Here is a 13,374-nt window from a genome sequence, read left to right on the forward strand (position 1 = left end):
ATGCACATATATTCCTATGATTGAAACCTATATAAGACCTGAATGCATATGTACCATGCATATACAACATGCAATTGCGTGTACCTGAATGCCAATAACAAATGCAGTGCATGAGCATCCAATAACATAAAGTATGCCAATGGATAACCAATCAATTGACCAAATTGGTAGAGCCAAGGTGTAAATAGAAATATAAAAATGTAGTGGATGCTCATGAATATCAAACTTGGTATATGAGTAACCCAACAACTAATATCATGAGATGGTTATGATGAAATGAAGCATGTGAACACAACCAATGTACAAATGAACTGAAAATATGAGAACTGATATGATGCAAGAAATATTTAAAGAGGAGGGGAAAGTTGCTAAAGTTCTGTAAAGGGGCTAAACTAAGCATGGCGAGTTATGGTGATTCTGTTTGATCGAACTTCACTCTGGTTTCATAACAAATTGATTGAATAGTGATTTCGGTGGCCTTAATTGGGGCATCTCATAACATATGGGCCAATCAATTCTCAGCAGCAGCCTAGCTAATAAACTCCGGCATATTGAGCAGCCAATCTGGTGATATCAGCCAGCGGCATGACTTCACACAGGGGGATGGATTGCTATGATAAGGCTGATGTAGATATGATTGTATGTATTGCTGCAAGTGTTGAATGAAGGTGGCAATAGGTGCATGATGGCCTGCAGTAGTGAATGTAACCGCAGGGCAAAGATACAGGGATTTACAGGGGCAGATTGATGTTAGAAACTAATCTCAGCAATGTAACAAATCAGGGTTTTTATGGACAAAAGAAACCATGATGCATATGTATTGCATAGTGGAGGTGCATACAGGGTGTGTGTGACACTGTTATGGATGTACAAGAAAGGGTGGGAGGCAGAATGTGCATTGCTAGATCAAGGGCATACTGATTATACGACAAATGACATGGAGGCAGCAAATATTATGGCATCAGACGTCCTTAATTGGGGGCATGAGGAGAAACAACTAATAATTGCAGTTGGCATGAATACTACCCACAGTTGATATCGCCACCCTCTTTACTCCACAAATGAATTCATGAAATGAATGACAATTAACCAATTCCTCAAAAGAGAGGCATACCAGCAGCTGAAGGGTAATATGATACTACTATCTACATTCAAGTAAACAATTCAGTCATTGACATAACCAAAGAATATTTACAGCCTATATTCGAAAAAGTTATATAAGGAAAAGGAAATTTTTACAGGGACTTCGATATGATTCTACTATTAAGCATAATGATATAGAAAAATCTATGCGCAAATGGTAAAACAAGATTTCAGAAATATGGATGACAAAGAATCGAAAAAAAACTGATGTAATGAAATAGAGATAATGAGGAACGCAACAAACACAGGTTATAGGCAGAATAAATTCGGTACTGTGTTGAATGATATATTAAAAGTATGTCATGTACCACCTTGAAAACCATAAATGATAACAGGGTGCAAATGATACCAAATCTGAAGATAGAACAATGTGATAAGATCGAACTAAAGGAGTGGACAAATCCCTCGATCCTCTGTTGAACAACTTCATTGCTTTGGGTAGCGTAGTGGGTGCTGTGAGGCATTGAAGGTGACTGGTAAATGCTAAGGTGAGTAGCAGATTGCAGCACTGTGCACAGGGGTTGTGTAGCAGGGAGGGTGCTGAAAATTGAGGTAGTGTAAGTAGCAGGGCTGAAGGGTGCAGGGGAAGATGGTTGTGGCTGGTGGTATGGCTGTGCAAGAGTGAGTGAATGTGCTGTGGGTGCTAAGGTGGCATGTACAGCAGTGAGAGAGGTGTTGATGGTGTGGGTAATAGAGAAGTGTTAGTGACCGAAAATGGAAGGCTGTGTTGCTGTAGCAATGCACAGGGGATTGATTTGCAGAAAAATTGGGTGCTGCAGAGATTTACAACATGCGAATGATGAAATGATCTAACATATGCTCTTGTAACGAGATACAGGAAGTAGTAAAAAAAAACAATACATGATGCTACAGCAGATGTAAAAGGAGTCGTGGATGCTATGCAAATATAACAGGGGCAGATGGTGTTGTAGTGCAAATGCAAGGTGTGCTGTAGCAGTTGTGGAGAAGTGATGGCATTGGTGTATGTGCAGTGGTGATGGAGTATGCAGCTGGGATTGAGGATGAAGCTAGGATGAAGGGTGTAGGTGGTTGGCATAATGTGATGAATAGTGCAGTTAGCAGGTGGCTGTGCAAGAGTGGATGAATGTGAGTGAAGGGATAGTTGTTGGTGGTATAGCATGTAGTAAGGGTGGATGAATGATATGCAAGGGATGTAATGGAGCTATCCAATATGAGTATTTCATTCAAAATATAAACAAGTAACCTCTAGAATATATATAACAAGCTAATATTTGAATTCATGGATCATAGCTTGGTGTGCCATTGAACAATATTGCACATATCAGGCCTTCATAGCTTGGTGAGCCATTGAACAATATTGCACATATCAGACCTTCATATATGGACATCCTCTTTTACCTTAGCCTAGCCGGAGCATCTGAAGGGAATTAACGTCAAGACCCCTCAGTTAAGATCACATAGACTTCAAATAATCCAGCTATCTCATCTGACTCTCTAAATTGATTGTTCACTTGGGAGTCTGAACATGCCATGTTCCTTCCAACTTTTCCGCTCTGCATGTCCCTTTGCAACAATAACGCTATCCGATCATAGTTGAAGCTGACATCGAGCTGTAATTCACCATGGTTCCCCTGATGATTAGCATGGTTCCTTGATGCATTGAATTCTGACTAGATGAAGCATCCCTTCTATAGATTATTTCCCTTTGACACAACCTGCAACACTGTGCCCTTAACAATCCATGCAGTGGATTCAGACTGATGTTTGAGTGGTTTTAGTGGATGACAACCACCATCATTGAGTTGCACACCATAGACAAATGGCAGTCTTAATGTTAAAAAAAAAAAAAAACTTTCAGGTGGCAAGATAATTTGGGAACCAAGGTTAAAACATGATTGGCTTTCACGATCATGAACTGATACAGGAAGCAAAGATTCCTCAAATTGCACAATAGGGCAGGTAGATAACATTGTGGGAAATGGTGGTGTAACCAGAAAATGCGTTGAAGTTGTGAAATTGTGCTTGCAAACTTCACATCTGAATGCTTTTTTTTTTTTTGCTTAGTCCCTCGGCAGTATGGACAGTTCATATATATAGGCAAATTTCTGTTCAAAAGAGTAGATTCTTCATTGCCATCGTCAAGAATGACATATTGAAGACACTTCATCATAGTCCTTCCAAACTCCAGGAAGTGTTGCATGCACCATAAAAGGTTGGCCATGTTCTTTTTGTTGACCATTGTCCAAAACTGGCTTCTTTGACCTATTTACAGAAAGCTTTTCTGCTTCTACTGTGTGTGGATCAACTTTTTCTTGTTTCTGAACCTTCCCTTGCTTTATAGCTTGTCCATATTGGTTGTGTGAGTGAGATAGGTGGTGTGATGAGTGAAAATGGAGTGTTGACGAATAGGAACAAGTGATGCAAAACACAATGTTGGACATTAGATCGTTGACACTCAGCAAAATGATAAGCCCAAATTGATGAACTGAACAGATAGAGCACCCAAATCGTTGAACTGAAGATGATGAGATGCATAACTGCTGAACTGTGAAACCAAATGAAGGAAGGGATTTCAAATCGTCAACAGGTGCTGATTTAAAATTCTCCCTGTAACTCCAGAAAGATGCTCACGATGAAACAAAAGGGTATTTTATAACAAATCAGAAGACTAGTGAGCCATATGTTGAATAAAATGTGAATGATAAGAACACAAATGCTGAATGGGAGTGAAAGCAGAAGGGGGTGATATGTGTAAGCAATGAAGTGAGGGTGCGCTATTGCTGTGAAGGCAATAAACGTGGGTATAGCATTGTGCAGAAGATGTGAACATAATGGGGGATATAACGACTAAATATTTTCACGTAATGCAAATAGGGATTAGGCAATTATGGTGGGGCTGATCCGTAACAGAGGGCCGATCTTGTAAACAAATTACAGTGCATTGCTGAAATATAATGAGAACAAAAGGGAGTGGTGGATACATGCTAATCGATGAAGAGCAAAATTTTCAGGAAAAGAAATGAAATCGATCAGAAGGTTGGAAAACAAAATACAGATAGCATAATATGGCAAATGTAGATTGCAACCAAATATGAAAAAAAAAGCGTGAATGAATAAGTGAATCATCCTCTGAAATGAAATGCTTTAGCTAAATGAAATGGTGCAGATAAACAAATAAAGCAACAAAAGATCCAAAGGGAGAAAAAAAATAGTGAACCAAACTGGAAAAGACATCAGACACCGTGAAAATGCAATGGAACAAAGGGTAATTCAAATGGATGAGATACCGTGAACCATAAAATGCGATTAGGAAGACAATCAAATGCAAACTAAAACAAGAAACCAAATATACATTGGAACTTAAAATGCCAAGTAAAAATTAAAACATGAAATCAAGACCATTGTGACCATCAAGATCAACTGATCATCAAAATGAAAATGAAAACTCGAAAATCAACATATGATCATAACAAACAGGGATTCGTCGTAAATTGGAAATCAAAATAAACATGAAAAATAAAAAAAATACAAATAGGAAATTACATGTAAACAGATAATGAAAATGAAAACAGGAAAATCAGATATAAACAGGTATTCAACCGAAAACCAGAGAAATTCAGTAAACAAACAAAAAAAATGTTGGAATGAGTATTCCATTGATATCACAATACGTAGATCGGCACTGCTATATGCAGGCCTATCCTACTAATTATGCTCAAAGAGAACAATAGAAAAACAAGGCAAAGAAAAACAAAAACAACAAGAAATGTTGTAAATGGAAATTTTACAAAAAAGAAAAAAAAAAGGGCGATGAACAAGAAAATAAAAAAGATCAGAGATAACAGAGGGAAGAAGTACTTACCGTGGCTGATGCTTCGGGATCGACCTTCTTCAACTAATTTGGGGAAGAAGACCAGGGAAAGGCGGATCGGATGAGAGGAAATGTTGGGGTGAGAATGGATTGATTCGAAGACCCCCCTGCGCCTCCTGTTTTATAACAGGAGGCCGTTATGTTTTTTACAAGGGAGGTCCAAAAATATTTTGAAAACTTTTTAAAAGTGGTTTCTTTTTCCATTTTGCATTTCTTTGTATTTTCTATATTATATATATATATTTGTTTTTGAAATAAAAACTTTTAAAAACCATGAGAAAATGAAGGATTTTAAACTATTTTTGCAATTTTTTTTAAAAAATATTTACCAAAAGATGGGTTTTCTGAGAAATAGGGTCTGAATTTTGGGAATTTCTTCAGAAGACGGGTTTAAATCCGGATTTTGAGGAAATATTTGAGGTTTTGAACCTCTAACTGAGAAATACAGCTCATCGAATCCAAATGGACACTGGATCGACTGTCTGAGCCTTTTGGAAATTATTTTTGGTGTTTTTGGAAATTTAATGTGAAAATCGGATAGTGAGGCTCAGATTTGGATTTTAACACTGGATCCGGATCCGAGATCGAGTCAGATAGAGAAAATGGATTTGATTCCAGTAAAATTTGAGAAATAACTGGAATTTTGATTGAAATTGGCTCAATTTACTCAGAAAATGGAGGCCAAGGGCAAAAAGGAAGATTTATAAGATTTTGAAAAATTTTGGGTGTTCACAACAGTTAGGCCCAGTATGAGGGGGTCTAAGGTGGGATGAAGGCTCGAGCGTTTGAGATGGATTAGGAGTTTGAGGATGTTACGTATGAGGAAAACCAAAGTTGAGTTTAAGGAAAATTGGCAAAAGATGTGAGACCCCTCAACGTGGTTCAGACTTCGACGAGACGTCGAAGAGTTCGGTGTGGGAGAACGTTGCAGACCAACTTAGTATCACAATTGAGTGTGTGTGTTATGAGATGTAGCAGTGTTTGTGCAAACACATGCATAGTATGGGACGTGTTTGTGAAGTGCACATGTTGCAGAGTTGGGGAAGTGACAGAGGGGTGGTAGAAAGCACCACAAAAGCATGAAAGTCTTTCAGTTACTATTGCATGAGGTGCTCGTTGGGTCAACTGCGACAAGAGAGTATTGGCTTGTGCCTGGGTTGGACAACGGCACAAGTGCAGAGGTGTTGAGATTCTGGCAAGGCAAATGAGGTATAGAGTATACCAACGGGGGCTCCACTTGTCTAGTAGGAGCAGCTAGTTCACGTCACCTTGTGTTGGGACGTTATAGGTTCAAAACCCAATGGTATAGTTGTATAACTGGTAGGGGTCTGCCTAACCCCATCTTGCCTTTAAAAAAAATAAGGTACAAAGTATGATAAGTGTGCAAGGTCAGTGGATAGTGACTTTTTTGGGGGTAGGGTACCTACTTAACTCATAATTTTTTGCAAAATGTGATGGGTGTAAGAGGCGGGCGTTAATTTTGCTAGATGGAAAGCCCTTAGGTTCGGGGCTTGGGGGCGACAGTGGGCCGCGAGAGAGTAGTGGACCGTTGTCAAAGTGGCTTAAATTGCGTCGTGGTATGGGATGCAAGATGTTGAGAGTTGTGGTGATAGCGGGGTGAAGACGGAAGAATGTGCCATGGGATGGAAGTCCAAGTGCTTAGGAACGACACTAGTCAATATTTGAGTGGGCGCAAGGCACGCCCAAGGGTTCGTGGTATTTGAAGTTTTGAGGATGGTCACACATTTCAGTAAGGAAAGTGTTCTTTGTTGGGAAGTAACTCGAAAAGAAGGGCAACTTGACAGGAAAGTGCACAGGATGACACATGTTGATAGATCTTCGGTGAGGGGCTCGTGCTAGTGAGGATTTTGGTAGAGTGCCTTGGGGCAAGGAGCCCTGTGGTGTTGAGGGCAACACAAAGTGAATGCTCAGTTGTCGCTTATGGTGTTGAGGGCAGCACAAAGCAAATTCTTTAGTTGTTGCTTAGTTGATGGCTCTCGGGCAAACCAGAGACACCCTGAGGAGTAGTGTGTAGACATATCCTGCATTAGGGAACCCTACCAAGTGGAATTCACGAAACCTGAAGTGACCGAGACAAGTTAAAGGTCGATGAGGGCTTGCAGAGGAAGTTGATGGAAAAAACCTTTGAAATTGGCTTTATTTTGAATGTTGAAGGTCGATCAGTGTGAGAGTCACATGTGTTGAATGTTGAAGTTGGGGTGAAGGGGGCACCCAAAGTTGGAAAGATGTTGGCCATGTGCGAGGGGAGCGTACGTGCAAGAAAGGCTTTGTTGTTAAAGTTGGATCTTTTGGAGTGACGACTTCGAGTTGGAGGGGGATGAGGTGAAACAAGAGCAAAGTGATATGTGGGAAGTGAAACTAGCAATTTGAGTGAAGACCTTGTTCCTACTAGCACGAACTTCGGCAGGGATGTCAAATAGTTGGGTGGGGGAGAGTATCACAAGCAAACCTCGTAGGCATTGTTGGGCATGCGGTGGAAGATGGCACTCAGTGTTTGGGACTGATGTGTATGCACAATCTTAGTGCAGACGAACGTTGTTGAGGGCAATGGGTGTTGCAAGGCATTATCGTTGGCACAACTAGTTGCATGGGTGATAGAGGACACTCGATGTTTAGGTAGACGACATACGTGTTTGGTAGGAAATGTGTATGAACTGTCCGATGTTGCGAGGGTCAGAATGTGGGAAGGGCAATGTGAAACACCATTAAGTGGAAAATTCATGGAACATAATAGCAGGCGGTATGCATTGGGCTATCAGTGTCTTGCAGTGGTAGCATGGTATGCACATAATAGCACATTGTGTTGGACCAACTGACTGGAGGATGCCTTTGGAGATTGGATGGAGTACCTCTCAACGTGACATAAGATTATCTTATACGAAGCATTTGGTAGCACAAGGGTGCATGTGGGTTAGGGCTAATTCTCCTGGGATCACATTAGGTGGTCGCAATCGTGCATGATGGCATGAGGCCAGGCAAGTAAGTGCATAGGTGTCAGTGAGTTATTTAGGTAGCGTTGCTCACTTAGACATATAGCTATCGAATAGCTGCAAGGTTGGGGGTCAGCAATGACCTTTTCCTAGTCATTAAATACTTGCAGGTCTCTTAGGTGACACTTTCAGGACACCGTATCGCTGCTTCGCGACGTTGCTGATGGAACAATTGTTGGTTCGGAGGGGCACGAGCGTCACCTCCTCTTCAAAACTCAAACAATAACTGCTTTCTCACATTCAAGCCATGGTTTGGGATAGGTTGCTGCGCATGGGGTGATGTCCAATGCGAATGATCGTTTCGGCAATCACACATGAGGTGAGGTGTGGAGCCTAGGTCTGTTAGGCTGATCAGGTTGGGTTCGCCTGGTGCCACATGGGCTTGTAAAAAAAATAGCCCGTGACAGTGGCATTATATGTATTACTCGAGGGGTATTCTTGTAATTCACCATACATAGTCAGTTGCCAATATATTTTGGATCAGTGTTGTGAAAAGCGTTGAGGCGCTCCACCAAAAACCGAGGCGAGGCGTAAAGCGGAAGCCTCAAATTTGTTTTTGAAAACTTAAAAAAAATTATAGAAAAATATCTAAAAATACAAATAAATAAAGAAATCCTTTATTGATGAAGTAACAACCAATAAGAAATAGAAAATCTCAAATCAGTACTAAAAAATATGAGATCAACATATAAAAGTAACTAAGAAACTGATTATGGAAAACTAATTATATAATTGAAAAATATAAGGTCCTATAAAGCAACAACCAATAAGCAATAGAAAATCTCAAATAAGTACTAAAAAATATAATGTTCTATAAAGCAACAACCAATAAACAATAGAAAATCTCAAATAAGTGCTAAAAAATATAATGTCCTATAAAGCAACCACCAATAAACAATAGAAAATCTAAAATAAGTACTAAAAAATATGAGATTAACATATAAAAAGTAAAATAAACTAATTAAAAGCTTACTAATTAAAAATAAAAGTAAAATAAACTAATTAAAAGCTTCTTCTTCTTCTTCTTCTTAAACGCTTACTAATTGAAAATAAAAGTAAAATGAACTAATTAAAAGCTTCTTCTTATTCTTATTGACCTCTAGATGACTCTTGGGATCTTTTAATGGTGAATTCAGAAAGAACTGCGTAATTACTTTCTTTTGGAATGTAAATTGTGTAATTTACAGATGGTTTCTAATTTTGTGGCAACTACATAATTTCATGTGATTCTGGGCTCATGTGTAAATATAAAACTATTAAATCTCTCTTTTATCAAACCGACCACTCTGGACATTGTGATGGGTAAGGTGCATCAGAATTTTTTGCTGTGATTGTATGTGAAGCACTGCTATCTGCAATTATGGACAATCAACCAAATGCTTCTGAGTTGTTTTGACCTGACCTATTAGTGATGATTTATATCTGAGCTTCTGTTAAATTTGTTATGCTGCTAACGTCCCTTGGAATGACTGTTTTCTGAGCTAGAAAAAAAGAGAGAAATGTTTGAAAGTGATTGGAAGGTTTATGGTTGTCTATACTACTAATTTTTGATATATCTGGAACTACTTTGTGATGCACAAATAGTAACCATACTAATTATAGTCATTTGTTTATTACTAAGCGGTATTGCCATTTTTTTCTTTTTTATTCAATGTAGCAAGGAGAAGCAAAGAAAGCCTTGGAGGTTCTGCAGAAACCAAGTGTTCCTGTGGAGCTGCAGGTTTCTTTTCTTTTTTTTTATCTGCATTCTTTTTTGTTGTTAGAAATTTTCTTTCCAAAACTTTTCCAATACTTCTTGTCAAGTCTTCTCTAACACATCAGTTTGGATGTTCTTCAAAATTTTGCAGTACAAGTTTTCACCTGATCTCATAATGCTTGATGCATATGAGACTGTCGAGTCCTGGATGACCACAACTAACTTAGATCCAAGGAGATTGATTCCAGCAATGATGCGTTATTCTAGTGAACCTCATGCCAAGTAATGCTTATAATAATTGAATGCTTTCATTAATTTTTGTATTTTAAGTGTATTATTGTATCGAGCTAAGATATGGTTAATTCTTGGGACAACTGCTTTATTGCTACTGTTTGGCTTGAAAGTGTCAATGTCTAAACATTGTTTGTCAGATTGATATGATTCCTCTTTTCAGAAAGTGTTCATGGTTGAACTCCAAATCTATAACTTAATTAACTCACACACCTTCTATGGTTAAAAATAAGTTTAAAAGAAACATGGGAGAAACATAAAAAAGAAAAAGAATATTTCTAACTCTCAAAAGTGAATTAATGTCGTGCATGAAGATATTAAATCCATGAAGGACAATGACGTGTGAGATCTTGTCTCATTACTTGAAGGTGTGAAACCCATTGATTATAAATAGATATTTAAAATCAAGAGGGATTCAATGGGTAATATAGAAAGATATAAGGTACGTCTTATTGCAAAAGGATTTATTCAATGGGTAGTCATTGACTATATAAAGACTCTCTTCGGTTTTTATGAAAAACTCTTTAAGAATGATGGTACTTGTGGCTCATTATGATTTGGAGTTGCATCAGATGGATGTAAAGACTGCATTCCTTAATGGTGATATTGATAAAACAATATATATGATGCAACAAAAATATTTTGTCTCAGGCGATACAAAGAAAATAATTTGCAAGTTAAAGAAATCTATCTATAGACTTAAGCAAACTTTTCGTCAATGGTATCATAAATTTTATACAGTCATCCTCTCATCTCTTTAAGAAGAATATGAAATGAGGGTTGAAGCAGCGTATTGCTCTTTGCGAGGTGGTCATAAGCCTAGCTGGTACACAAGTCTTACACTATGTCACATGGGTGCGGGTGCGGGTGCGGGTGCGGCGCCATTTCAAAATTTTTGGACACGGGGACTCGGCTATATATATATATATATATAATTCTAGTAAACAATTAAAATTAAGTAGCCAGAACTATATAAGATAAAAGGATATTATCATTTTTCAGATATAATTTAAATTGACTTGTAATAGTAAACTTCAAGTCTGCAGTAAATTAAGTAGCCAAAACTATGACCTTAATTTTTTCGAAAGTTTCAATTTGGCACTCCCATTTCTTTATGGTAGTTCTTAAGCTAGCTTTTCTAATACTTGTGGAACTAGTATTTTTTTATACTGGAAAAGCATTTATTTAGCTACCTCAAATGGTTGGGTTACCTTTTATCGTGTTTTATACATATTTTTACATAAGTTGTGAAACAGTCACACAGACTGTGCACACAGTCTGTGCAATGCAGTCTGTGACTGTGCAGACTGTGCACAGTCACACAGACTGTGCAGACTGTGCACAGTCACACAGACTGTGCAGTTGCAGTTGCACAGTCTGCATTGCACAGTCTGGTTATAAAAAAAAGATATATAAAAAATGATTTTTTTTTTGTTTTTTGTCTTAAAAATGGACATTTTTGGACTCGGTCAAAGTTGACCGAGTCCAAAATGTGGATGGACTCGGCCTTGACTCGTTGACCGAGTCCGACTCGGCGTTGACCGAGTCCGGGCCGAGTCCGAAGCCGCACCCGTGTCGGGGCGTGTCGACTCGGGTGCGGCACCTCCCTAGCCGAGTCCGTGTGACATAGGTCTTACACCATGTGATAAAGTGAGAAGCACCCATGATTTGAGGCAATTACCTTTTCAACCACATTGTCCGGAATGTTATGGAAATTGGAAGATAGAAGATAATGTTGTATTTGCATAAATCCAAGGATCGGTGTGTTGTCTGTTGAGATATTTAATATAGTTGTATTACTGTCGGTGATGCTCCCCCCACTTGTGTTTCTGCTATTTATTAAGGTCAGTCTTGTCCATTATTTTGAGGTTGTTATGAGAGTCAAAGTAAGAGGTCTTTTATTGTCCAATTTCAGATGTGCTGTTAGAAAGGGGGATCATCCATATATGTTGTTGTAATGAAAGAACCTTCAAGAGGTGAAATGCCAATGCCACTAAGGGGATGAATGCAATATCTGCTAAGGGCAATCCCAACTCACAAGAGCATACACTCACAAAGTAAAAGTATTAATTTTTATGAATGAGAATAATACACAAATAATGAGTACTTACAAAATGGCATTGTCCTTTGGACATAAAACTCCATGAAAAGCAAATCAAAGCAGAGCAATTTGTGAATGGGTTAAGACCCAAATTTGAGACTTCAAAGTCATCTTTACTTCATAAAGGAGGCATCCCACTATAGTTGAAACATTGGAAGAACTTAGTATATAAGAGACTAGATTAAGGAAGCAAATTTCCAAGAATGATGATTTGATCTTGGCCATATCTAGGGTGGGATCTAATACTCGTGTATGCAAACCACCTCATTTTGGGAAGCAAGACAATGAGTATGAAAACAAAAAGAAAATTATTTGCCGCTTTTGCATTAGATACTAGAGTTTAATGTGTCTAAATACAAAAAACATTAAACTCTTGATTTTTATACTCATCTATAAGTGTAGCTAGCATGTTGTACATGTACACATGGCTTCTTATGGTCTGGCCGACCCATGTACATGTTCATGAACATGTGCACGGATCAACAACAGGTTGGTATGCGGTTCCTTATGGTTTGGCCGACCATGCTGTAAATGTGTACTTTTCAGCATTGGTCGACATTGTACATGAATTTAATCATGTACATGGATCAGCCCCAGTTGTTGGCTTGGTAAAAATTTTTGCATAGTTGACTGAGTACATGAATTGGGTCATGTACATGTTCAAGATTGATATATGCATTCTTTATGAAATGATACATAAACATGATTTTGATTTGATCGACTTGTAGTTGTGCATATCATACACATGAATCTGAAATATATTCAATGTTTGCGTATCTGTGATCATATGCATGTTTTGTTGTTTACGCATAGAATTGATCATGATATTGTATTCTGCAAGCATCTATTCGCATACGTATGCGTTTGGCTTAATGTGCATTCATTTTATGTGTTTTAATGTAAATTGTGGACATATTTTAAAACAATGAGTGTGTTGCATGTTCACTGAAATTTTTGCAAAGATGCATAAATCACTTTTGAGATGTGTTGGTGGTCAGATGTGAACTACTACTGGCCGTATAGGCTAAGAGCATGTATTGTTCAAATTATTGTTGATTTTATTATTTTCCAAAATTAATTGCACTGCTAAATTGTGTGGGCTAGGGCCCGAAATTGGTTTTATATGTTGATTTGCAAAATGGTTCTTGTGTAAAGAACTTAAAATTATTTGAAAAGGTAAAAAAGACCAAACAATGTAATTAATTTCTTCCTTGATGTGCCTTTCATAGTGTGGTAATCTTGGATGGCGGTCTTGGGGGACTATGAGGATATTAAAACT

General features: G+C 38.2%; 1 protein-coding gene across 1 annotated transcript in view; it reads left to right on the forward strand.

Moving 5' to 3' along the window:
• LOC149814650 (zinc ion binding protein) overlaps window positions 1–13,374 on the forward strand; it is a 165,112-nt gene that overhangs the window by 83,474 nt on the left and 68,264 nt on the right. Inside the window, exons 15-16 of the mRNA XM_089990096.1 lie at window positions 9,665–9,727; window positions 9,855–9,985. Coding sequence (XP_089846222.1) covers window positions 9,665–9,727; window positions 9,855–9,985 — 194 coding nt within the window. The remainder of the gene's footprint in view (window positions 1–9,664; window positions 9,728–9,854; window positions 9,986–13,374) is intronic.

Source organism: Nuphar pumila, chromosome 15 (assembly GCF_984573655.1).
Source record: "Nuphar pumila chromosome 15, dmNupPumi1.hap1.1, whole genome shotgun sequence".
Taxonomy (NCBI): Eukaryota; Viridiplantae; Streptophyta; class Magnoliopsida; order Nymphaeales; family Nymphaeaceae; genus Nuphar; species Nuphar pumila.